This window comes from Anguilla rostrata, chromosome 6 (assembly GCF_018555375.3).
Source record: "Anguilla rostrata isolate EN2019 chromosome 6, ASM1855537v3, whole genome shotgun sequence".
Taxonomy (NCBI): Eukaryota; Metazoa; Chordata; class Actinopteri; order Anguilliformes; family Anguillidae; genus Anguilla; species Anguilla rostrata.
The window spans coordinates 51,290,747-51,312,886 of NC_057938.1; the positions used below are offsets into that span (position 1 = coordinate 51,290,747).

Consider the following 22,140-nt stretch of genomic DNA (forward strand, 5'->3'; position numbering starts at 1 on the left):
ATTTCCTCCTGACGGTTTTAAAAGCGTATATCCGTGTGTATTACACGGCTGTATTGGACTCTACCAAGCAAATATCCTGCTGCTTTAATGTCAGTTTCTGTGGACGTGCCCAAATAATGGATCTGACGGCCGTTTTATGAAATCTTGCTGCTGGAGAACGCAGGAGCTCCACCAGTCATGTTGATGACAACCCGCAGGACTACGCAGGCAGTGATTGGTGGGTAGTTTCCAGCTGTACTTCTGGGCTCCCTGTGGGTGCTAATGAGAAGTAGCATCCACCACTCACCGTTGACGTTGTTCTATTGGCTGTTACGATGAACCAGCTGCTTCTCCTAGACCATCATTACCCCCTGGGAATGCAGGTGAAAATTATGGCTAAATCTTTAAAGTGGTGACCTTTGTGCTGAAAGTGACGCACTGTCCCCCGAAATGAATGCTCCTTAGCATGTGCAAGCGGGAAAATCGATCGGACCGAACAGCAAGCATTCCCTCTGACGGTCCCTCTGGGTCTCAGCCAGCTGCTCTGAGGTCCTCCAAGACGTTTCCGTTTTAGAAAGCCCCCCTGCCCCCCCATCCCCCCCCCCCAGTGCTGCTCACTGACACAGCGAGTCTCCAGAACCGAGCCTCGCGGCGGCGGCGGAGGTGGCAGTAGCGCATTTCAGCCGCGGTTAATGCGGACCGACAGGCCGCCTGCAGTCGCGCCGGGCTGGCCTAGCGCGGCTAGTCTCTTCTGTCAGCCGGCGGAACGGGGTGGGGGGTTTGGGGGTGGGGCGGTTGTGGAAATCTGTCCTCCTGCAGGTTTCCGAACGCCGCGTGGAGGTCCTCTCAGCCTCCCCGTCACGCTGTGTGAATGTGTAAATAAATGAGATCTTCCCTGCGCTGCGTATGGCAGCTAGCTCGGGGGGGGGGGGGGGGGCTTGGGGGGTGGGGGGGGGCGGAGAGCGCTGCCAGCTCTCACAAGACAAGCAGGCAACCTCTCCCGAAAATGAGCTCGGCTCTACAAATGTGTGAGATTTCAGCGGAGCAGGGGGGATGTTGTTGGGGGACGGGGGAGGGGCGTTATGGGGTTTTCTGGTGATGAAATTTCTCCCCAGCCCTCTGACTTTTCGGTTTAAATACCGTACAGATTCGCCATGGTGTCCCTGCCCCTGACAAGCAGCCTAATGCTTAAAACAAACCCAATAAGATGCAACCGTGCAACTCTATTTCCACCATCGACTTTCTGCCCCCCCCAAAAAAAAAACAACAAACTCAGAGTTAATCGTTATCAGCAGGCTTGCCGATGCCGCCGACGCGTTGAGGGAAATTTCCGGAAAGAGAGACAAGCCGGCGATCTCTTCGCGGTCTCGGGCCGCCGCCTCGCCTTTTCGCCCGCTCGATAAGATGTCCGACCCGTCGCCTCTCGCTAGGGCTAACTAGCGCCGTGCTGCAGTTGGCGAAGCCAATCCCGTGCTCTTCCCATGCCTTCTGTATTTGCTGCACTTCCTGGTTTTTACCCGTTTAACTTTGTTGGGCTGTGGAAAGGCGCTATATAAATACAATGTATTATTATTATTATTATTATTATTATTATCCTGCACTGGAGTGAGAGGGAAGCTGCATGAGGCCTTGTCGATGCATTACCGCGTAGCACCGAGCGGCCTACACGTTAGCCGCAGCCGAAGAGCCCCAGACGAGCGAGGCTGTGAAAGCCTGTAGGCTTCATTAAAGGGGGAGATGGATCCCGTTTAAGAATATAACTGTTACAGCCGAAGAGAACGGTGAATAAACTAATGGGAGCTCGGTGTTCTGAAGGGCCCGGAGAGAAACCAGCGGGGAGAAACCAGCAGTGAGACTACCCAGGTGGCCGGAGAAACCACCACCGGAGCACAGCTCTCAGGCGATTTTAGTATGAGCTCCAGAGAAGACAGCAACCACTCTGCTCAGTCCGCTAAATGCAAAGATGACGCACATCTCTGAAAGTGCTTTTTATAGGAAGCGTTTAAACTGAGAATATGTGAAATTGTGTTTGTCTGGTTGGTCAGGAGGGCTTGGCCGGATATCGGCAGAGGTCGGCTACATGTCAGGTTGACATTTAGCATTTAAATGCTCTCGTTAGAGGGGAGAAAAAGGGCCTTGTCCTCTTGAGTGGCCGGCTGCATGCGTCATCTCCTGTACTTTTGTACTTCCTCTGTTTCCTGTCCAGCACCTGGGAGAGCTGGAGACGGGGCTGAGAAACAACCTGGGCTCAAAGGCCTGCTTAATGAGCAATGGGGGGGGAGGGGGGGGGGAGGGATGGGGTGGGGGCAGGCAGTAGGTGGGAGAAGAAAAGGAATTGCCATACATTGCAAGTATAGTTCAATAAATACAGTGGTCACGGCTACCTGTGATGTGTCAGTAAAGTGATTATGTACTCGTGTGTATCCTTTTGTGTGTGTGAGCAGTAAAATTTCCAGTGTTAATTCAACTCCAGTTGGGACCATACGTACTCTGTAAAAGTTGATTTTTTACTGAACCTTGTACTGTATGTGTGTGTGTGTGTGTATGTGCGTGTTCATTTTGTCTGCTTGGGGGACAGATTGTGTCCCTCCTTTGCAGGCTCCTGTGTGTGTGATGGAAGGTGCGGGCTGTGTTGTTGCATTGTGAGGTCCACCAGGCAGCACTAAAATAGAATGAGTGACTGTGTGGTTTATATAGATTCAAACACACAAGCTTGTCCTCAAGTTATTTGCTTTGACAATGTCGAAGGGTTAATACGTATCATATTCCCAAGCACACATACCACAACATGCTTAATACAAACAGCTTTGAGTGGAGGATAGATATTATAAAATGCGATTCGTTGGTGTGAGTGTAAACAGGGAGAATAAGCAGGCTTTTCAGTCATAGAGAAAAATCTTGTAAAAACAGTTTTTTGTAAATCCTCAACTGAAATAGGCTTCTTTCACACATTCGGGTGTTTTTCTCTTTGCCCCCAACAAAGGTTACACTTCAGAGCTTCATGTTTGTCTTATTAATACACCTACACCTGCCGACAGGCATCTTGAAGGTGTTTGTGTGCTTTCCCGACGAACTGTTGCCATGGATATTTGACCCCCAGTCCCCAGAGCGCGGCTAGATGATTGTCATGAAGATTCTTGAGAAATGAACAATGTCAGCGCTTAAAATGGACCTGGCATCGTGACCAGTCCTTTCACCTACGGCCTGACAGTTATATCAACATCGTGTTCTTTTAGCCGGCGCTCTTACCCGGAGCAACTTGCAACTGAAGAGAAGAACAGCTTGGGTTCACCTGATTTACATGACTAATATTGCCAGGCCTGACTAGCGACATTAAAGATGCAGCATCACTAAATCGTTAACTGCGCTAACAAAGAACCAAAACACAAATTCTAAAATGCACAGGAAATAACGTGATGAGCCTTCAGAAGAGAAACATAAATCATAAAATAGCCGTAAAAACATCAGGACCTGAATTGATTCGAAAGGAGGGGAGCGCTGTGGGGTGGGAATGGGAGGACAAGTGAAGCCATGTCAACTTTATTTATAAAGCACATGTTAAAACACATTTCTGTCCCATTAGCCTGTCCAGCTAGCGTCTGTCTTGTTAGCGCCTGTTCGGCTAGCTCTCGTTTACACTGAGCAGCTGTCGCGTACTGCGGCACTTCCGGCCGGTATCCATAGGGACCGTTGGCAGGGGCGGGGGGGGGACTAAAAGAAGACGTGATTGATGCTCTCCCCGCACGGCCCATTAATTTCAGACCCTCGGCGGTCGTTCCGACCCACCGTCCCTCTTTAACCGGAGATTATCGCGCCGAGGAGCCCTTCGCCTCGGACGGTGATAGCCTGCGCCTAATCAGAACTGAAAATCCATACGGGAAAGTGCAGGAGCCGCAAACTCTGCTCCTCATTTCGCCCGGAGATCCCGCAGCACTATTAGTTTCCCCTCCGCAATCAATGGATTCCTTCTCTCTGGCTCCACCAGGTCCCCAACCCTGCTCCCCCCACCCTCCCCCCCCCCCACCACCACCACCCTTCTTTAATGGGTGCAGGCTTGGCCTTATTGGGGGGGTGGGTGGTGGGGGGGGGGCAGGCATCACTGTCCATGCGAGCAACCGATCGATGGCCGAGGTCCAGTGACACTCACCGCGTAGCTTTACCCACAATCCTTCACGCGACGCACATAGAAATGGGCCCCGATGAAGCCGTTCGTGTGTCGCTGAAGACTAATCAGGCCACACTGCTGCGGTCTCACTGTAATCCCCCATTTTCTCTCCCTCTTAAAAAAAAAAAAGAGCAGAATGAAATTAGAAACGTGCTGTAGATCTTATTAAGCGACGGAGTCCTGGGGGACCGGGAGAAGAATATAGGATGTTTAAAATATCCTCGTGTGACTCGAGCTTGAGCGTCTGGTAAAAAGAACAAACCCCCCCCCCTTCCCCCCGGCATCCCAATCCTCTGTACCAATTTGAATTCATTTACGTACTCTAGCGACCATGGAAAACATATGGTCGTCACAATTTGTGTCGATTAAAAAAAAAAAAGGGAGGGGGAGAAGGGGGGGCCCTTTAAATTTAATCCTGAAATGCCTTTAGGGTGAGTCGGTTTCCAGTTTTTCCGATTTCGCCTGCCTCATCTCTGGAATAATTTTTCTGGTGGTTCTCTGCATGGTTCGAGTAGGTGCATGTGTGTACATTTGTGCATCTGTCATACAGTCTAGACATATGGGTCCTATGTGTGATGAATGCAGTATGAAGTGTGTGTGTGCGTGTACGTTATGTCTGTTTCACAGTTTGTACTTATTGTATATGTGTGTGTGTGTTAATAAACAGTGTGTACATACTGTGTGTGTGTGTTAAACAGTCTGTACATACTGTGTGTGGGTGTTAAACAGTCTGAACATACTGTGTGTGGGTGTTAATAAACAGTGTGTACATACTGTGTGTGTGTGTTAAACAGTGTGTACATACTGTGTGTGTGTGTGTGTTAAACAGTCTATACATACTGTGTGTGGGTGTGTTAAACAGTCTATACATACTGTGTGTGTGTGTTAATAAACAGTGTGTACATACTGTGTGTGGGTGTTAATAAACAGTGTGTACATACTGTGTGTGGGTGTTAATAAACAGTGTATAAATATTATGTCTGTGTCTCAGCCTTAGGGAGCGGTGCTCACACACCGTGTAGAGTCTCTGGGGACCTGTGTACGTGTGTGGGAGTCTGAGTGCCCGTAAACAGCAGCCGTATATTTTGTCTGCAGTCCTGCATCTGTATGCTGGTGCATGTGCGTGTGTGTTTATGTGTGTGTATCTGTGTGTGTGTGTGTGCGTGCGTGTATCTGTGTGTGTGTGTGTGTGCGTGCGTGTGTGTGCGTGTGCGTGTGCGTGTGTGTGTGTGTGTGCATGTGCGTGTGTGTGTGTGTGCGCGTGTGTGTGTGCCTTTCTGTATGTGTACGTGTCTGTGTGTTCCCTTGCGTAAGATAAGATCATGAAAGGAGGCCTCCTCTCTTCACTCCGGTCCCGCGTTGATCCGCCTCTCCCTTCTTCTCCTCCCCTCTTCTCCTCCCCTCCTCTGCTCAGCTGTCGGTGGACGCCCGGCGGGAGGTCACTAAGCGGGCCCTGAAGGCGGTCAGGCAGTTGAGCGAGAAGTCGCGGAAGAAGGGCGGCGACGAGAGCGGCCAGCTTCCGGAACATTCCGCCGCCGCCTTCGACCAGGCCCTGCAGCACCTCCAGCAGTCCCTGGCCCACCTGGACACGCTCAGTCACCCTTTCATCGCCTCCCTCAGGAGCAGCAAGGAGGTGAGGAGAAACGAGACCTCCTCCTCTGCTCCTCCTCCTCTGAGGGAGGGAGGGAGGAAGGTACACAGAGACAAGAGACTGAGAGAGAGAGAGGGAAAGACGAGAGAGGGAGAGAGAGAGATGAGAGACAAGAGATTGGGGGGAGAAAAACAGACAGAGAGAGAGTGTGTGAGAGAGAGAGTGAGGGGCTGAAGAAAGAGAGTGCGATAAAGAGGTGGATAAAGGGGGAGGAGGAGAAGGAACGCGGGCTGTAGAGAGCCTGCGTAGGAAGATGAAATGGAGGGATGGAGGGAGATAGTGAGACAGCTTTTTTTCCCCTCTCTCTGATGTTGTGTTTGCAGTCTGCTTCAGCACTTGAATCCCTAGTTTCCCCCCAAATGCCGAATGCCTTTTATTTATTTATTTATTTATTTTTACTTCTTTTTTTTTGAAGAAGCGAGCAGATAAGAGCGTCGTCATCCGTCAGCGTTCAGAGCAGGCCGATTATCCCCGCGCCGTCCGCCGGGGCCTCGTTCAGGGTCGACCCTTTTGATTGGCTTAACAGCTCTCTCGCCGCCGCTTTTTGGCTTTCAGCCAATGGCGGCCCCCGGTTTTGCCCCTCCCCTGTTCGGTTTGGCCCGCTTCGTCGCCGATTGCCGCGGTCGCGTTCGTTTCGGCGTGGATGAGGGAGACGATGAGAACGCGCGGCGTCGCGGCGAGGAAGATCAGGCCGCTCGGCTCGGTATCTGCCGACCCTTTTTTTTACCCGTCGCGGTCACGGAGACCCAGGCGAGGTCATCTGAGATTTTGAGATAGAGATCCGCGTTTGATCTTACCGCAATCATTTACATGAAGCGCCAGGTTTTTAGGTAAAAAAAAACTTTATGGATTTCTTGAGAAAGTCAATAGCTGTTTAAAATCTTACCTCTCTGAGACCGTTAGTTTGGGCGTAGCGTCTGTGCAGCAGGTGGGTGGCTGTTATTGATGCAGTTTACCGCTTTTTTAATCTCTCGCAGCTCTCCGCAGTGCCTTTTAACTCAAGGCACAAGGACATCTATTTGAGCCGGTGTTCACCCCCCCCCCCCCCGCCCTCCTCCTCCTCCCCTCCCCCCCCAGTATGAATCCAGCAAAGTTATTGACCAGAGACTGCGAGGAGAGAGGAGCTGTTGTAAGCAGAAAAAAAACACTGTCAGTTGCATTTGTGAAAATAGCCAGAGCTGCTGCATTAGGCAGCTGGATGTAGGAAGGCAGCAGTTTTATTTCCAAGTGTTGCTTTCCCTCTCTCTCTCTTCTCTCACTCTCTCTCACTCTCTCTCACGCTCTCTCATTCTCACTCTCTCTCTCACTTGCACGCTCTCTCTTTTGCTCTCTCACTCTCTTTCTCTCTCCATCTTCCTTTCATCCTCTGTCTCTGTCTCTCTCTCTCTCTCTCTCCATCTCCCTCTTCCTCTCTCTTTTTTCTTTCTCTCTCTCTCACACTCTCTCACTTGCATGCTCTCTCTCTCTCCCCCCCCCATTCCAGGAGCTCTCGCAGAAGTACAGCCGTCTATATGACGTGTCCAGATCGGACGGGGAGAAGATCCACCTCCTGGCGGTAACCATGCTGATGGACGGGCGCCCGCTTGGCGACGTGCAGCAGCTGCTGGAGGTGGCCGTGGGCCCCTTGGACATCTCCCCGAAAAAAGTGGTGCAGGACGCCATCCAGAGGGTCGTCTCGGCCCTGAGGTACCCCCCCACCAACCCCCCCCCCCGCCCCACCCACACTCTCATTTCACTCTTTTGCCCTTTTACTTTTTCATTAACCTCAAGCCTGGCTAAATCTGGTGGAGGTCGCCTGAAGAAACAGGCCGCTACAGTCTCAGAACTACCCATTCTGCCCGCCTGTTTCTCACAAAGAGACAGAGAGACAGAAAGAGAGACTGAGAAAGAGAGAGGCGGCGATAGAAAGAGAAAGAGAGAGACAAGGAGAGAGGGGAAGAGACAGAGAGAGACTGAGAGAGAGGCAGCGATAGAAAGAGAAAGAGCGAGACAGAAAGAGAGAGACAAGGAGAGAAGAGAAGGGACGGAGAGAGACAGAGACTGAGAACGAGAGAGACAGAAAGAGAAAGGCAGAGAGAGAAAGAGAAAGAAAGGCAGAAAGGGGGGGAAGATGGAGAGAGACACAGGAAGAGAGAGGCAGAGAGTGAGAGGGGGAAGATGGAGAGAGACAGAGAAAGAGGAAAAGAGACAGAGAGAGAGAGAGGGGGAGACAGACACGTAGCCGGTCACAGAATGCACCGGGAGGGAGGGCAGCCCCGGCTCCGCCATTATCTCCGGACGACGGGCTGCAGGCGTTCCGTCTGGAGCAAAAGGCCTTCTGTCTGAGCACAGCCACAGAGCTGGAGCTCACCCACAGGGCTGGAGCTCATTACGTTACATTACATTACATTACATTACATTACATTACAGGCATTACATTACATTACATTACAGGCATTACATTACATTACATTACATTACATTACAGGCATTACATTACATTACATTACATTACATTACATTACATTACAGGCATTACATTACATTACAGGCATTACGTTACATTACATTACATTACAGGCATTACATTACATTACATTACAGGCATTTGGCAGACGCTCTTATCCAGAGCGACGTACAACAAAGTGTATAACCATAACCAGGAACAAGTGTGTCGAAAAACCCTAGAGAGAAGTACCGGTCCAAGTGCAGGGAACGACCGCGTAGTTCAACTTGGACCCTGTAGGTTAAACTGATTAACACTAACACTAACAACGAGAACGGCAACAACGCAGTCTATGGAAAAATAGCAGCAGTTAAGGCGTCGCGTTTTTACTGCAGACGAATCACGAGCGCTGTCCCAAACAGTAATTCCTGCGAGTCAGGTGCTGAACTATTGATTTTTTAAAAAATTTAAAAGTCCCTTCACTTTTCTCCTTTAAATGGCCAGGACACCCATTCTCAAGTTTTAAAAAAAGAAAAGTAAAGAGAGCTTCGGATGCCAGATTGAAGTTCACCCAAATTGTGCAAGTTAAGGTTCTTTGTTCTTTGGGCTCGGTGCAGTCTTTTGCTCCAGGACCAGATGGACCCGCGAAAAAAAAAAAAACCTGTCATAACACTAAAAGCGCCGTTCGGGCTACCCGCCGCCGGACCGTTTATTTATTTAACAGTGCCATGAATTCGTAAAGAAGACCCTTACAGTTTAATCAGGAGAATCAAAGCCAGAGATATTCTTTGCAGGGGTCTGATTCGGGAAGAGAGCTGTAGAAAAGGTCCTGTATTTACCAAGGGAGCCGGCTAATTAATATTCAGCTCTGCGGGCTGTTGAGAAGTCGTTCTTGGTGAATCATTGGCAGGCGTCGCGGGTCCTCCGTTCCTTACGGTGTTAACGCACGCTCACACACGCGCGCTTTCCACGTCCGCCCGATCGATTTCGCTTAACGCCTTTATCCCCGCGGATGTTCTGAGGGAACGCGTGGAGATTGGCGGATATAAACGAAAACGTGTGCGTGTTTATTCCGCTAACGTAGCGCACCTTAAACAACGCGGAACGGCGAGGGGAACGGAGTGTGAAGCCGCGGTGGGAAACACGCCCTCGCGCCGCTCGGAGGCAGCGTGACGAGGACGTGATTGGTCGGTTGGCAGATTAAAAGCGAGTATAACCACATGTTTAGTTGGGCTCAGTCAAGTGGCCTCTGGCAGTTTCAGTTTAAAAAAAAAAAAAAATGAATAGATGAAAAAGTCCAGTTGGCGGACAGGTGCGAGGCGTCGCCCGTGCCCGTTTCGCGCTCTCTCTCGGCCAGTCAGGTGCTTCCCCGTGCGTGAGATTAACCGGCCTTTCCTCATTAAAGCGAGTTTGAAAGCAGTGGCGGTTGAGCGGAGAGCTACGTGCTAGTCGCTTTAATAATTAACGTTTTTTTTTTATTTGGTTTATTTCGTTTGAACTCTGCTTTTTTTTTCTCCCCGGCTTGCCGCTCGTGGGACAACAACAGACATCCACCCCCTCACCCCCCTCCCTCCCCAAAGATGAGACTCGTGGTTTTTTTTTTTTTTAAGTTTAGTCGAGAAATGAAGTCCACAGGGGATTTATCAGGTTAATTGCACAATGGCTTTTTCTGCTCTCACCTTGGAGCTCGTAGCTGGCACGCATCTGCACTGGGAATAACGGGAGATGATAAAAATTTAACATGTCGGTTAAAGAAAAAAAAAAACTGAGAACCTCAGTAGTGTTGTGCTTATCCTATTAGGCAGTTTTGGTTCACATTGCAGAACTTATGAGCTGTGTGTGTGTGTGTGTATGTGTGCGTTTGTGGGTGTTTGTGTGTCTGTGTGCGTGCATGGGCGTCTGTGTGTGCGTGGGTGTGTTTGTGTGTGGTGTGTGTATGTTTGTGTGTGTGCATGCATACGTATGTGTATGTTTGTGTGTGTGTGTGGGGGGGGGGGAGTGCTGTGGCTTAATAAAAAGAGCTTTAAAGCAGAGATGAAAACAAGGTGTGCAGAGCTGAATTTACTGCACTTATTTATTTTATTGGACTGAAATGGGAAATATGCAGTGTGTGAGGTGGTCTAATAAACATCCCTTACTCCTTAACCCATGGGCTTCAGCACCCAGAGAAACAGGCTTACCTGCTACTCTACTGTCCTTAAAGCATTTGTGAGTGGCCGTATGCTAGTAATAGCGTAGTTGTAGTACTAGCAGTATTGATATTACAGGAAGCTCATTTGCTTTCTCAGCTGCATTAAGCAGTGTAGTGAGAGTTATTTCTGGGTTTAATTCACTGTCAGGTGCATCCACAGCTCTACCTGCATGGTAGCTCAATTTCTTATGCTGGGGTGAAAAAAAATAGCAGACATTTAATCATTTAAAACTCGTTTTTGTATTTACCTCGTCTGTGGACAGTCGTGGAAAACGTGACCCTGGTTTTGAGCGGGGGACGCCAGCGCGGAGCGTTGGATCGTTCCCTCTTTTAAAATTTTTTTTCTGCGGCTCTGTCTTTCCCCCGCGTCTCCCCCCCGTCCTGCGTACAGGCGCCTGGGGTTAAGTGGCACTTTATTTGCGTCTCCGTGAGAAATGATCCCCCGTAATGAGCCTAGCGCGGAGCCCGGCTGCTGGCGGGAGCGCCGGGGGGGGGGGGTCAGCTGGGAATTCTGGGAATGGCGTCCGCGGCGGCTGGGCGGCGTGTTACTGTACCGCCATGCGGAGGAGCGAGGCTCTGCCGGGGGGGACCGCACGCACAGCTGTTCTGCCGAGCGCGGCGGCTCCACCGCGGTTAGCGCCACCGCTGCGGCTGTACCCGTGCGAAGATCGACGCCGCCGCGCTAGGCTGTGGAGACTGGCGGTAATGCGGCATCTTCTGACAAATACTAATACAAAAGCTTGACGTCTTCAGGCGAACGTTAATACTGTATAGAAGCCAAACGTCTCCAGACGAACGTTAATCCAGAAGCCTAACGTCTCCAGACGAACGTTAATCTGGAAGCCTAACGTCTTCAGACGAATGTTAATACGATAGCCTAACGTCTTCAGACGAACGTCAGTCCAGAAGCCTAAAGTCTTCAGACACGCAGTGTTTTGTGGTCTGGTTGTCTGCCCCGATCCTTCAGATGGTGATGACGTTCCTCTGTTCCTCCACAGCGGAGACGAACGTGCTTTGACGGACGGCACAGACCCCCTGACGGTGCTGGAGGGAATCGTGACGTCGGTGCACGCAGACGTCCAGAACGGGTAAGCAGGCCCTACGCCTCAGAAGAAGCTGCTGCATTTCCTGTTTCCTGTTTTACCATACAAATGTGGGAACAAGGCCATTTACACACCCAGATATCAGCACAGTACTTCACACAGCCTGATAGCGCAGTTATTTACACAGCCTGATATCAACACTGTCATATACACAGCCTGATATCAACACAGTCCTTTACATAGCCTGATATCAGCAGCACAGTCCTTTACACAGCCTGATAGCAGCTCAGTCATTTTCCACAGCTTGATAACACAGCCTGATAGCACAGTTATTTACACAGCCTGATATCAGCACAGTTATTTACGCAGCCTGATATCAGCACAGTTATTTACGCAGCCTAATATCAGCATTTTGGCATCAGCGCAGTCAGGCTACACGCAGCCCGCAGCATTAGCACAGCTGTGGTCCTGATCAGCCCCTGAGCGCCCCAGCGTGTATCTCTGTGCTAGGAGGACAGACGGCAGACGGGGTTTCTAAGGCGTGCCTGTGCATGGGCGCAGTCCCCAGCATTGCAGAACCACAGTGGGGGGCGGGGACAGGGCGGGACGGGGCGGTGCTCTGTTCTACAGCACCAGGCTGCAGCTCTAACGTGCTTATAAGGGGCATTTAAAAACGTATCCAAAAGGAAAAGACCAATTCACACAGGGCCTCAGATGCTGTACACCGCAGATACTGGCTAACAAACACGAACCGCGGAGAGCTCATCGTAAAAGATTATGTATTAAAATAACTTCTAACAATAAGATATTACAGATCATATTACAATAGCTGTCAAATGTGAAAACGTAGCAGGAATTTACATATGTCACTGCACCTGGTTAGCCGCTCCCGGCTGGCTTTCCTGATTGGCCGCTCAGGCAACGCGACTCGGATTGAAGACGGGATCTGAGGACTCGCCGCCGCCGCCGCCGATGATGATGAAATCTAAGGAGCTAAACGAGGCGGAATTGGGTTCAGTCACACATCGGCGACGGGCGCCCGGCCGCCATGCGAGCGCTGACAGACTCGCTTATCATCGTTAAAAAACCAAATAAAAATCTCCATTACGGAGAGCAGACAGGGACCGCGGGGCGGGGGCGGGGGGGGGGCGGGGGGGGACTGTTCATGTGGAGGTTTGTGTGAAGTTAAAGGTAGATTTTTTTTTTTTTTTTCGAGACAGTAATAATAATAATAATAAATGTAAATGGCGGTAAGCGGGGGCTGCTTTGCCGATTCCTCTCACGCTCAGACGCTCAGCGCTGACTGATTTGCTGCCCGCCCGCCTGCCCGCCTGCCTCGCTGTACGTTCGCTGTTCACGTCGCCCTGAATCGTGAAGCCTGGTTGTTATCACTGGTTTTATGGCCTGCTTTTACTGTCTGACAAGTGTGCTTACAATATCAAAACGATGATAGATAAATCAACAGAAAAACAATGAGTATCAAAATTGTTATTGTCTGAAAAACACTTTCTCTCTCTCTTTCCCCTGACTCCCTCCGTCTCTCTTTCTCTCCCCCTCTCTGTCTTTCCCTGTCTCTCTCCCCCGTCTCTTTCTCCTTCTCCTCAACACTCTCTGCCCCTCTCTCTTTCTCTCTCACTCAACCCTCTCTCCCTCCCTCTCTCTTTCTCTCTCTCTCCCTTCCCTCTCTCTCTGTCCTCTCTCTCGCTCACCTCTCTCCCCTTTCTCTCTCTCTCCCTCCTCTTCCCTCTCCCCTCCCCCTCTCCCCCTCTCTCCCCTCTCTCTCTCCCTCCTCTCTTCTCTCCCCTCCTCCCTCTCCCCCCTCCCCCCCCCCCCCCCCTCTCTCAGGGGGTGCGCGGTGTCCTCCGACGACGTGCTGGCGTGGCTGAGGCCCTTCTGCGCGGACCCCGTCCCGCCGGTGCGGGCGCGCACGGCGGTGCTGCAGGTCCTGGAGCGCGTCTTTCGGCTGAGCGAGGGGGACGCCCGGCTGCTGGTCTTCTACCGGAGCCAGGCCGTGCTGCGGTCCTGCTGGCCCCACAGACAGGTAGGCGTGGCCGCGTCCCGCCGAGCCACCTCCTCCCGCCGCCGCCGCCGCCACCGCCGTCCCCCCTAGCAACGAACGCACCACCCCAGGAAAAACCCGAAGATTGATTCAGACGCTTTTTTGATCTGTGTGGGGTTTTAAAAATTTGACCATCTGCGGTCTGTAATTGCTTCTCGAATCGATATCATTTACCCCCGGTGTTTACAGAATATTAAAATATAGCCGTTCCTTCTGCCCGTGCGGTAGGCCGTTGGCACAGATGGGCGGCAGCTCCTGAGGGTGCGGGTCGGTGAGGGAGAAGGGCTGCCGGCGCGATCCTGCTCTCTTTCCGCACGTCGCTGTGGGAGAGTTTGTTTGAGTTTGTTTTGTTTTTTTTTTTAAAGGTTGTCTGAGTGTCTCTCTCCTCCCTGTTACTTCTTTAAAACGCATTAAAGGGATGGAGGGATGAACAGACCCGCTGACCCCTGGTGGAGGGGGCCATTACTCATCCTTCAGCGAGTCTTAATGCGCCGCGTTTTTCCGACCGAACAAAGAGAATCCTGTCCGTCGCCCCGCCCCCACTCCAGGCCCCGAACAGAAAACCAGGTTAAAAACAAGACTCAATCTTTCTTTACACGTCACTGCCGATTTGCCCACGGACCCGTCAATCACGGCATCGAGTGTGACATCAGAGCAGCCGGCCCGCCCGCCCGCCTGCCTGCCTCTCTTCTCTCGCTCTTCGCAAACCACTTAAGACATTTAGATGGGGGCCAAGAGAGAGAGAGTGGAAACTTCTGGAATCGGGGGAGCGACGGTGAACCTAATTTGGGGGCGCGGGGCTTGAGGTGGTTTCCGCGGCGCGTAAATTCCGTCACCCCGGGAGACAGGCCGGCCGAGCCTGGCCGCTGCTCCCGCGACAAAAAAAAAGGGCTTAACCCTTTCGTCGCCCCGCCCTCGCGAAGCAGTCTTGCCGTGGCCGCACAGCCACGCTGTCTCTGGTTCGCAGGAAAACGATGTGGTTGAACTAAACATTTTACCAAAACTTTTTAAAAGTGTAATATATCACTGTCTCCTGTCATATACTTGTCACAGAAAATACCCAGGATGCCCAGATGAGCAACAGTAATTAAAACTACAGGAGCAGGTTTGGGGGAAATGCACTGATTGGCCTCAAGGCTATGTCCAATGAGATAAATCCCTTGTTTATCCAAGGCTTTTTTTTCCAGAAATTTCAACCCACCCTCTTCACTCCCCCCTCACTCCCCCAGTCTCCATCAAGCTCCTCCTGGTTTTCCGATGGGAACGCGCTTCAGAATGAAGCGCTTCTCCCGCTCCCCAAACTAATCATTAAAAAACGAGCCGCACGTCTCTCTCACCTGCCGGTTAATATCCGAGCTGTTTTTTTAGCTGTTTTTTTTCCCCGCCACACGCGAAACACCCTCGCTGTGCTTTTCCTCCCCGCGCGAATATGGATTTTGACAGGATCTGAGTGGTGTTTACACTTTTCCGTTTCCCCACCGCGAAAAAAAAAAAAAAAACCCCGTCGCCGTGGCTGCCACCGGCGGCGGCGACGATGAAATCATGGCGAATAAAAAGCGCGAGCGAACGCGTTCGGGCGTCGGCCCGCTCTCTCCGGGACACCTGCGTTCTGAGGGGCTGAGCCGTTTCAGATGAAATTGTTTTATAAAAATGATATTAGAGGGCATTAAGAGGTCTTTAATCTCTCGCGCTGCAATGGGGATTTTTCATTAGCCACACTGGGTTTAACTCTATCATACTGTTTTAATTTATGATTTGTTATATTTCCGTGACTTCAGAATTGGTATTTGTGTTGTTGCGGATATCATACGGTGTATATATAATGACGGGCGGCTGGATGTATGCATAGTCCTTTAATGAAGTAGTGGCCCTGATATTTGAGTTGCCACTGATCTAATTAGACTAATTACTTTGGCTCAGAGATCCAGATGGCTGTTTCTCCGTATGTATTATTTATTTTCCAGCGTATAGCCGAGCTGTATTTTTTTTAAACTCTCCACACCATTGATTCGCTGATGAATAAGATTTTATCCAGCGCTTTTTTTCCGTCAGGACTTTATGAAGCGCCTTTACACGTATGCATCTTGTGTTTCATCATATAAATGTCACGTGGATGTTTAGGGGCGGATTTATCAAACTGGGTGAAAACTGGCGTAACTCGCGCCTAATGAAGCGAAAAGTCTTGGAGCGTTTACGGACCTCGCTGACGTGCGTGTGTGTGTGTGTGTGTGTGTGTGTGTGTGTGTGCTCTAAACCGGAACTTTGAACACCTTCCCTGGCTGTCCACCATATGAAACCGTGTGAAATTCTGTAGCCTGTCCTAGAGGTGGCAAGTCCAGGGGTTAGAACATAACAGTGCTGCCATGTGCTTCTTCCACCCGTGCACCGATTTCACTGAATATGTCTACCCTCCTGGCTGAAGAATTAGGTGCTAAATCCAGGAGATTTGAACTAAACGGTGTGGAGGACTCTTGCTTTCTCACCTTTCTTGCCTGTGCCCTGGTGCGGTAATGTGTTTGGCTAACTACATCGCTGTAGAGTAAAAGAGGCCAACAGAGGGAAGTCTGAGGTTTATTAAAAGATAAATGCAATAAATGCAATGTTACACCTCCTGGGGCTTCATCCTGGGAACCACAATTTCCAAGAAAACACCTAATGGCCACATTCAGTGTGTGTGTGTGTGTGTGTGTATGGTGTGTGTGCATAAGCGTGTGTGCTTGTGTGTGTGCATGCGTGCGTGCGTGTGTGTGTGCATTGTTTATACATGCATGCATACAGACGCACTCTCACACACACATACGCGTACACACTATGCTTATAAAAAACCGTCAGTTATGCGACCATATGGCTGCGACGTCTCCCACTGCAATCACAAAGAAGTGGTTAAAAAAAAATTATTTTCATAATTTCTTCTTCAGCAGCCCTCTCATCTGAACATTTGCTCACAAGCCACTGCTCTCAGACGCGTGGAGTGCATGCTGCCATTAGCCGTCAGTCAGGAATTAAAGCGTATTTTTCGAAGGCAGTGAAGTGTTTCCCCCCGTTCCGCATTGAAAGGCTCCCCGTCTGCTTGGCCCATTACTTCCTTTTGAATGTGCAGTGGCTGAGGTCACTTCCTTTGCCAATTCAGTCGGTTCAGAAAATGAACTGAATCTCAGTTCGTTAATTGAAAAATCCACACATAAGATTATGGGCCTTTTTTCCCTCCTTCTTCTTCTTCTCCGTGTTTTGAATTTCAATAAATGTCGTGACTTGGCTGAATTGAAATTGAATTCACCCCCCCCGACTCGGGCAGTGGTCAAGAAGGGGGTCCCATTCAGTGGCCCAATCGGGGGAGGTGGGGGTGGTGGGACAATCAGTCTGGTGACCAGAGACGTGTGCGTTCGGGCCTGGTCTTTGCAACCATGGACACTGTTCCCATACACTTAGCGCTCTCAGGTGGGTGAGCTAACCTGCGGTTATTCAGTTATTTTTTTCCCTCCCTGAAATATTCATTGGCGCCAGTTCAAAGTCATTTTGCGACTGTATTTCATATTTCATTTTTATCCATTACTATATTGCCCGTTCCTATTATTCATTAAAAAAAAAAAAAAAACACATTAATTCTTGTCTCGCGTCTCCCGCGTCTGGTCCTGAGTTTCTATTGGCCGAGTACGGTTCGGGGAAAATGGCCGTCGGAGTGGAGAGCGGTGCGTTTTAGGCTAACGTGAGCGGAGACCGACGGCGCGCTCTTCTGTGAGGAGGTGAACGCCTCCTTTTGCCGTCGGGTCTGTGCGCAGGTCCTGAGAGACCATTCGCGGGAATGCTGGGAAGTCTTTATGTGCTCGGCTCAATATCCAAATCTGTCGCCTCGGCCGACTCGCTCAAATCAGTTTTTTTTCTGAACTGCGAGCTGTCCGGTCGGGTTCTGTTAGGGAGCGCGGCTTTGAGGACCTGCTCCCTGCAATTTAGTGCCGAGCCATCACTCGTGGTTTTAAGGTGACTTCCGTTATTGAGAGTAACTGGATTTTTATTTTACTTTACCCGCGCGCGTGTTGGGAGTCGTCCCCGCAGCCCCCACACCTGCGCCGCACAGCCCTGCCACTGAGAGGGCAGGCCCCCCCCCTCTGAGCCGATGGCTGTCTTGCAGTCTATGAGATGCGAAGTACAACAGGAGAGCTAGCACCGAGTGGGCGACAGCTTGGCCTGTATGAGTGCATCTGTATGGGGAGTGCCCGGTGAATGTTCTTAACTGAACATTCTGACGCTGATGTAACAATCACTGCTGGTAATTGAAAGCAATGGTAATTGACAGAGTTCTAGAACACTGACCGGCTTAGAATTTTGAAAAAAAATATTGGGGGAAAAAAAAGCTAGTCTTAATAGGGTTAAATCCATCCTGTCGTGGGTGGGATGTGACCAGATTTCCCCACATGAGGCGAACTCCCATGCATTAATGATACAGTAAGGCTTGAACCTATGATGTACTGGTTGGCCCGGCCCGTACACCTGGTATAGACAACATCGTATTAGCCATTTCAGCCTGACACTCCAAGGTTTTAGTGTTTGTTTGTACGGTGGCATTCAGTTGTGTCACTTGTCTCCAGGTAATCTCCTGCAGCATTCAGCAGAGATTCTGGTGGACGTGTGTCTGGAGACTGAGGCTGGTATTCAATCAGCATTTGTCTTTGAACTTGACGTAAGAGTGATTGCCAGCATTAACCTTGTTCTCCACAAACTCAGTATGGCGAGTTGGTTTCAGTGATTGCGGAACTCACCAAGCTGTGCTTGTGGGTGGGCGGGGGGCAGGGGGCGGTTGGGGGGGGAAGTTGGGGGGAACGAAATTTGTGCTTTTGATTGTTAGTCAAAGCAAAGGACAGATTGAACCTCAGCCTCTTGAAGTCTCTCATGAATTAAAATACTCTGCGGGGAGTATAAATTATAGTTTTTTTTTAATAATTTCTTTTTTTAATGAATCACTTTTATTGGCACATTTGGAGGAAAGTCTGAATGGATATAGTCTTATTATGGAACATATTTTGATTTGTGTTCATTTGTAGTCACATTAATTTTGACTGTGGTTGTTTGGTACTACGGTCGCTTGTTTATGAATTCTACAAAAAGAGCAATAAATCAAGCTGTCCTCTGTTTGGATCAGGAAACCCATTACGGAGTCATTTCTAACACAGTATCCTCCAGAGCAAAGGATTATGGGGTATTAGGGGAAACGAGATAATGTAAAAATAACACTCATCTTCATCCTTTTCACGCCTTGTTTTAAAACCACTGCAATCATACCATCACTTTTTTACGCCTCAACTACAGAAAGTAGCTACAAGTTTGTTAACAACTTATGTTTTTTTTTTCTTTTTCTAATGTGGTCTCGTCAAGGCTGTGTGCACAGTGTGCAGTATTACAGCGGCTGTGGCTCCAGCCTGTGTAAAGTGTGCAAATCGTGGAGAACATTGTGTATCCGCGCAGTGGATAAGGTGGATAAGCTGTATGGCGGCAGGCAGGTGTTGCGATTCCATTATCATTAGAAGCGTGTCATTTGATGAAGTCATCAGGCTTAAGTAATGGCGTTAAACGGGACGCGAATAGGAACGGGGAATTGGATAAATGATAAACGGGGTTAACGTGCTGGGTGTAACCGGATTTTTGATCTCCGGGGGGACGGGTTTAATTGAAAATGTGTCTGGCGACCCAAGTTTAATTTCGGAAACAGATGCCGGATGCGCCTGTTCATCGTTCGCGGCGAAGGACGTTCGGCGTATAAACGTGGCTTTTAATTTCAGCTTTGGCCGACGCGTGTCGTTTTGTTTGAGGGTCGTCCGACGGACGTGAGCCCGATTGCGATTCGAGTCTTTGAGACCCGCAGAGGAGATCGTTATGGCGGTGTGTGTGCGGTAGCTATGCAGCTGAACCCAGATTAACGGGTAGTTTTGCTCATCGTTTCCCAGATCCAGGAAACTGGGGCTTGTGACTCCGTGGTTTTTGTGTTTATTCCCAGTTTCAGTGCTGCCATCGTACCCTTGAGTGAAGTAACTAATCCTCACTGTTTCAGGTAATATCCAGCTGTATGGACGTGGGTTAAAAAAATGAGCATAAGCTATGCAGGTTACTGTGAGCGACAGCGTCGGCTAAAAATGGCAGGAAATCAAACTGTAAAAGGAGAACGTTCTCTTTCTCAGGCTGAAACCAACTGATTTTTTTTTTGTGTGTCTGCGGCATTATAATTTGTTAAAATCTTTATTTATTTCCAGGAATGTGTCTGAGTAGACCTCGGCAAACACCTTGTTTGCGAGGACTGCAAATTAAATCTGCAAATGTCTTTAAAAAGAAATATTAAAAATGTCTTTTCACCTTAACTGTGCAATATGTGGCACCACATCTGCAACTGAAATTCCTTGATGTGAGAATTTCTCTCACCGTTTGTCGAGAAAATAATTTTGGAACGTAGAAGTGGGTGTGTTCCTAGCGCCTACATTAATAAAGAAAACTGTTAAAAAAAAGGCTAATGTAATTCTAGTTCCTCACTGATAACTTTATTTACATGCATGAAAAGCTTTAGTTAAGGAGATGTATTTGAGGAGATACTCTGTCACGTAAACATTATCTGTTACTACTACGTGGAAGCTGTGACTAACAGAAGCTCAGAGCAGGAACCCTGTCGTAACTCCTCCATGAATGTTTATGAGAATGTCTGAGAGAACAGTCAGGTCCTCATCGGTAGAGCTGCATGATCCAGCGAATAACGATCTTTTTTTAAGCCTAATAAGAATAACCGTCGCCATGGCGTGTATAGGTGAGCTTTTTTTTAATCATACCTGATGAGGCGGTAAACGTCCAAGCGTCAGAGGCCAAGACAGCCAATCAGCAGCAAGGCCTTGCATCATCCATGTGATTGGAAAAGCAAATCGCATGATTGCAAAGAAGCCGCACGACCTTGCTGCTGATTGGCTATCTGACATGAGGCTAGAGTACATTCAGTACCTGCTAGTGTTGTTTGCTGGGAGCCCCTGTCTGAGCTAAAAGCTAAAAGCCCTCATTTAAATGCCACTCATGTCTCTTTGTGCTTTTGTTCACTTGTACTTTCTCTTAAAATGAAGGGTTTTTTTTTTGTTGTTTTTTTTCTGGACTGGACGTACTGGAAGTCTCCCTTTATTGTGAGTTATGGGGATGCAGAGCTCATTAGTATAATCCAGTAGTGCACTGGTTAAAATGGCAATGCAAGCAATCTGCGCTTGATTTTCGCCCAAATGGACGATGCGGAGAACTTATCGAACCCTAAAACCCCGTTGTCTTTCAAGTGTGTTTTTTTCCGGCGGTAATCCAATACGTTTGGCGCCCCCCGGAGCCTCGCTATCGAGCGGCAGGGCCTAATCCAGCACCCCGACAGTGCTCCTCTGACTCGTCAGAAACCCCCCCCCCCCTGCAGACGCCAGCGAGCCAAGCACGGCGGTCCCTCCCCCAGGGCGAGACCGCGGTCGATTTCGAAACGGCCAAGATGGCCGCCGCGCTTGCTTCCGCGAAGGAGCTCTCTCCCCCGGCGTCGTCCGCGAAGACGAGACGCAGGAACCCGAGCTGTTTCTGTTTGGAATCAGAAGCTCTTGTTTTTTATCCACCCCCCTCCCCCGCCCCCCGCCTCCGCTCCTGAGTTCCATTACTTGGATTTGTGTTAAAGCTGTACTCGGGGTCCTGGGGTAATCTTCTGAGTCGGGCTTTGCATACATCAAAGGAGCCTTAATATTTAATTACACTCTAGGTGCTTTAAGTGCCTCTTCTTGAGAATCAGTTGTGTTGCTAGGAGGAAGTAGCCAGCCGACGGCGGTTACCGGGCAGTTACCGCGCGCGGAGGCCGCCGTCTCCTCCGCCATTATCTCTGCCGCCGTCCCCAGGTCGCTAATTATTATCCGCGAGAACTCGAAATTTGCGTCAAGCCTTCTTCTATTTTTTTTTTTTCTCGAAAGGATATCAGAGGCCTCGATTCAGGTTTTTATTTTTTGTGTGTGTGTGTGTGTGTGTGTGTGTGTGTGTGCGCGTGCGGAATTCGCTGGGCACTTAAGGGGAAGCGCGTTTTGTTTTAATCCCCCGATAGGCTTCATCAGGAGGCCTCCTTCTCTAATTTTCTAGTTAACTGGTGCGTAAAAAAATGGAGGCTGAGACGCTGACACCTCTCCGCGTCAGGCGAAAAAAAACTCGCAGGTGAGGGGGGGGAGGCGGCGGCCTGACGACAACAGTCGCCGCGGCGACTCCCGCCATTTGCCAGAGCGGAGCTGCGTTTCTGCTGACCGCAGAAGTCTTAGTCACGCTTTGGCGAGAAACGAATACCGAGGGTCACTGATTGGTCAGAACAGAGAGGGGAGGGGTGGGACCGAACCTGCTGGCAGGGACACTCTGCTCAGTGTATAAATGGACGGACGCTCTCCTGCATACAGCTGCCTCATAACGCGCGCTCGGGAATAATTTGACGCTTCGTTGTTTCGACGGTTTGTTTTTTTTATTGTTTATTTATTTTAACGTGTCACGCCGTGCCTCGCCCGCCTAATAACTGCAGTTTTTGCTGAGCAACGTCCCATAAATCAGGGCCCTGACTGTTGTTAATAACATTAAAGAACAGTTACTCACTCCGCTGAACCTGAAGTGAG

At 49.8% G+C, this 22,140-nt stretch overlaps 1 protein-coding gene across 1 annotated transcript in view; it reads left to right on the forward strand.

Moving 5' to 3' along the window:
* The window catches only part of nbas (NBAS subunit of NRZ tethering complex), a 178,911-nt gene that overhangs the window by 114,964 nt on the left and 41,807 nt on the right, over nucleotides 1-22,140 (forward strand). Inside the window, exons 46-49 of the mRNA XM_064340412.1 lie at nucleotides 5,559-5,777; nucleotides 7,279-7,481; nucleotides 11,410-11,499; nucleotides 13,300-13,495. Of these exons, the coding sequence (XP_064196482.1) occupies nucleotides 5,559-5,777; nucleotides 7,279-7,481; nucleotides 11,410-11,499; nucleotides 13,300-13,495 (708 nt within the window). The remainder of the gene's footprint in view (nucleotides 1-5,558; nucleotides 5,778-7,278; nucleotides 7,482-11,409; nucleotides 11,500-13,299; nucleotides 13,496-22,140) is intronic.